Raw genomic sequence first — 2603 nt, forward strand, 5'->3', positions numbered from 1 at the left:
TGTATTTATATATACATATAAATATATACAGTACACACACATATATTATGTAATCACAAACTTTTATTTTGGTTGCGATTAATCGCGATTAATCGATTTGACAGCCCTAGTTTTTACCAAACTGGTTAGTATTTTAATTCAGAAACCATCCATTTCTTCGTTGAAGGCTTATCCAACTTTTTCTCCGAAAAGTTTGAAATGTCATTACCATCACATAATATAGAAAATAAACACCAAAACAAATCCCAAAATCCACTTAAATGCATGATCACTCAGGGACACGATCAGATCTTTATTCTGGAACATGTGATAAATGTTTTAATGTAGACATAGTTTGAAGATGTAGTCAGAAGAATCCTTCATTAACCTTTCTTTGTGAATCTTTTGCACTCTGGATGTTTCACTCGCGCATTTCTCTGTGTGTTTGTTCAGCATTGTGCATGATATATAGATTTGATTTAACAAATATTAAAAACAGTTGCTCTGTGTTTGCATGTCTTCTTTCATCTCCTATTCTTAGTCCATTTTTACCGCAAACAGCCAAGACGTGACTTTTATGACCACTTAGACTCCATTTTTTTAAGTCAGTTTTTTGTTTATTCAGACTGCACATCTAAAAAGGGTGCCACGTTTTGGACCACTCCAAGGATATTGTTTGATTAATTAAAAAAAAAAGAGAGAGAAAGATAAGAAATCAGTCAAAAATGTCCAAAAAGGCTTAGTTTAGGGTTTGATTGTCTCTTAATAGTACTTCGAGGTGTTGTGAGTGTTCTGATTTGTGATCTTGTTTTTGTTTTGTATAGTTTGAGAGTGCTTTCTCCCACAAACCCTCCATCTATAACATGTTCTGGCAGAGTCATTCATCAGCTCAAGAGGTGTTACAGGTAAGGATAATACTACATGCTTATCTAAACACCAATTTAGCCTTGTTGGTGTTGAACAAGCCTTGTTAGGGTTCTAATTTCAGTGCTTGTGTGTGCAGAGGATGATGGCCGGGGAGACTATGGAAGGGTCATTTCAGGTCATTAAGTTGCTGAGTCGGAGACCCACTCAGTGGAATCACTGTCTAGCTCTCGCTCGACTCAAATTCGACAAGTACTTCAAAAAAAAGGTACTGGAACCGTTATGCATATATCTTTAATAATGGAGATCGTCTTGTAGTAATGACTATTATCATTTTAGGCTTTTGAATTTATTTATAGAATAGTAATAATGCTTTATTATATACTAATACATTCCCTATTAAGAATAAAGTGTTTTTATTTTTGGATATGTTTACAGTGTGCCTTTTTATTTTAATACTTCAGGCATTACAACTGCTACATTCATTTCCACTGGACACACGGCTAAAAGACGGCAGTAAGTTGCATGCTTCACGCATTCATGCAGAGATGCTGTATTAAACACCAACAGAGTCTCGTCTTTGCCCAGCTCAAATGCTTTTCCTATGTTTTCAGGTCTGTTCTGGCAGTCTCCCAAACGGCCGCCTTCTCCTATAGAGTTCGACCTCGATGACCCACTGTGAGTATCGGAGTAAATATTCTGTTTATAGAAACAGAAGTAGGAATTTTTTAAAGAGGTAAAACAGAATTATTAATTTTTTTTTTTTCCTCCATCAGGCATTTCAGTTTTGTTGTCAGCACAGCTCGCCTTTTTGCTGGAATTTATAATATTCCTCATTCAGAAGAGGTAAGAGGAATGTATAATGTTTGTCTTTTTTTACTTGTGTGCTACTTGAATAAAATTCTCAAGTTATTTTTTTTATTTTTTTATGTTTTGTTGCCGCTGAATAATTCATAGCAACTTTCCTATGAGGCTGTTTCAAGTGTTTTAGCTGAAGTGGAGGTTCCTGAATACAAACCAGCTGAAAAGGTATCTGTTCTTTCACTAGTTATCTACTGTATTTAGTACTCAACAAACAATGAAAATGTGTCTGATTTAACTCTATTAAATGAAGGTGACATAGTTGTTTAAAGGAGAAATAAGTAACTGTACTATGTTGTTTTTTCATCATGCCAAATTTTTTTTATAACTATATATAAAGCAGGGGCTTCCAAACAGGGTTTGTGAGTTGATGAAAAGATAATAGTTAATTAAATCATAAAAATGTCAAATAATTTTGAAATAAAAAACAATAAAAATAAAACTGTAATATGGGATAATACTGAAATATTTATTTAAGATATAAGGGGGTACTTTAAGTAATTATTTTCGGTTTAGGTGACCAAAAAAAATTAGGAATCCCTGCAAATAGAATTGCAATATTATTTTATTGTGACCAGACATTTTTTTTTTTTCAAATCTTACCACTAGGATTCCTGTCCTTAAAGGGATAGTTCACCCAAAAATGAAATTTTGATGTTTATCTGCTTACCGCCAGGGCATCCAAGATGTAGGTGACTTTGTTTCTTCAGTAGAACACAAATGAAGATTTTTAACTCAAATCTTCACCTCAATATCTGAACTGTCCTGAACGCGTTCTTAACAGCCGGTGCGTGACGCGTCTTCTTCTTCTTCTTGCCTTACAGCAGATCGCAGACTTATAAGTGCATTACTGCCACCTATCTCTCAAATGGACCATTGACACTCTATCTACAATCTCA

General features: G+C 34.3%; 1 protein-coding gene across 1 annotated transcript in view; it reads left to right on the plus strand.

The window, feature by feature from the left end:
- The window catches only part of LOC107702375 (ubiquitin-like modifier-activating enzyme 6), a 16040-nt gene that overhangs the window by 9263 nt on the left and 4174 nt on the right, over positions 1 to 2603 (plus strand). Inside the window, exons 22-27 of the mRNA XM_016504676.1 lie at positions 804 to 884; positions 983 to 1111; positions 1308 to 1359; positions 1458 to 1521; positions 1620 to 1689; positions 1801 to 1872. Coding sequence (XP_016360162.1) covers positions 804 to 884; positions 983 to 1111; positions 1308 to 1359; positions 1458 to 1521; positions 1620 to 1689; positions 1801 to 1872 — 468 coding nt within the window. The remainder of the gene's footprint in view (positions 1 to 803; positions 885 to 982; positions 1112 to 1307; positions 1360 to 1457; positions 1522 to 1619; positions 1690 to 1800; positions 1873 to 2603) is intronic.

This window comes from Sinocyclocheilus anshuiensis, unplaced genomic scaffold (assembly GCF_001515605.1).
Source record: "Sinocyclocheilus anshuiensis isolate Anshui unplaced genomic scaffold, SAMN03320099.WGS_v1.1 scaffold86, whole genome shotgun sequence".
Lineage (NCBI taxonomy): Eukaryota > Metazoa > Chordata > Actinopteri > Cypriniformes > Cyprinidae > Sinocyclocheilus > Sinocyclocheilus anshuiensis.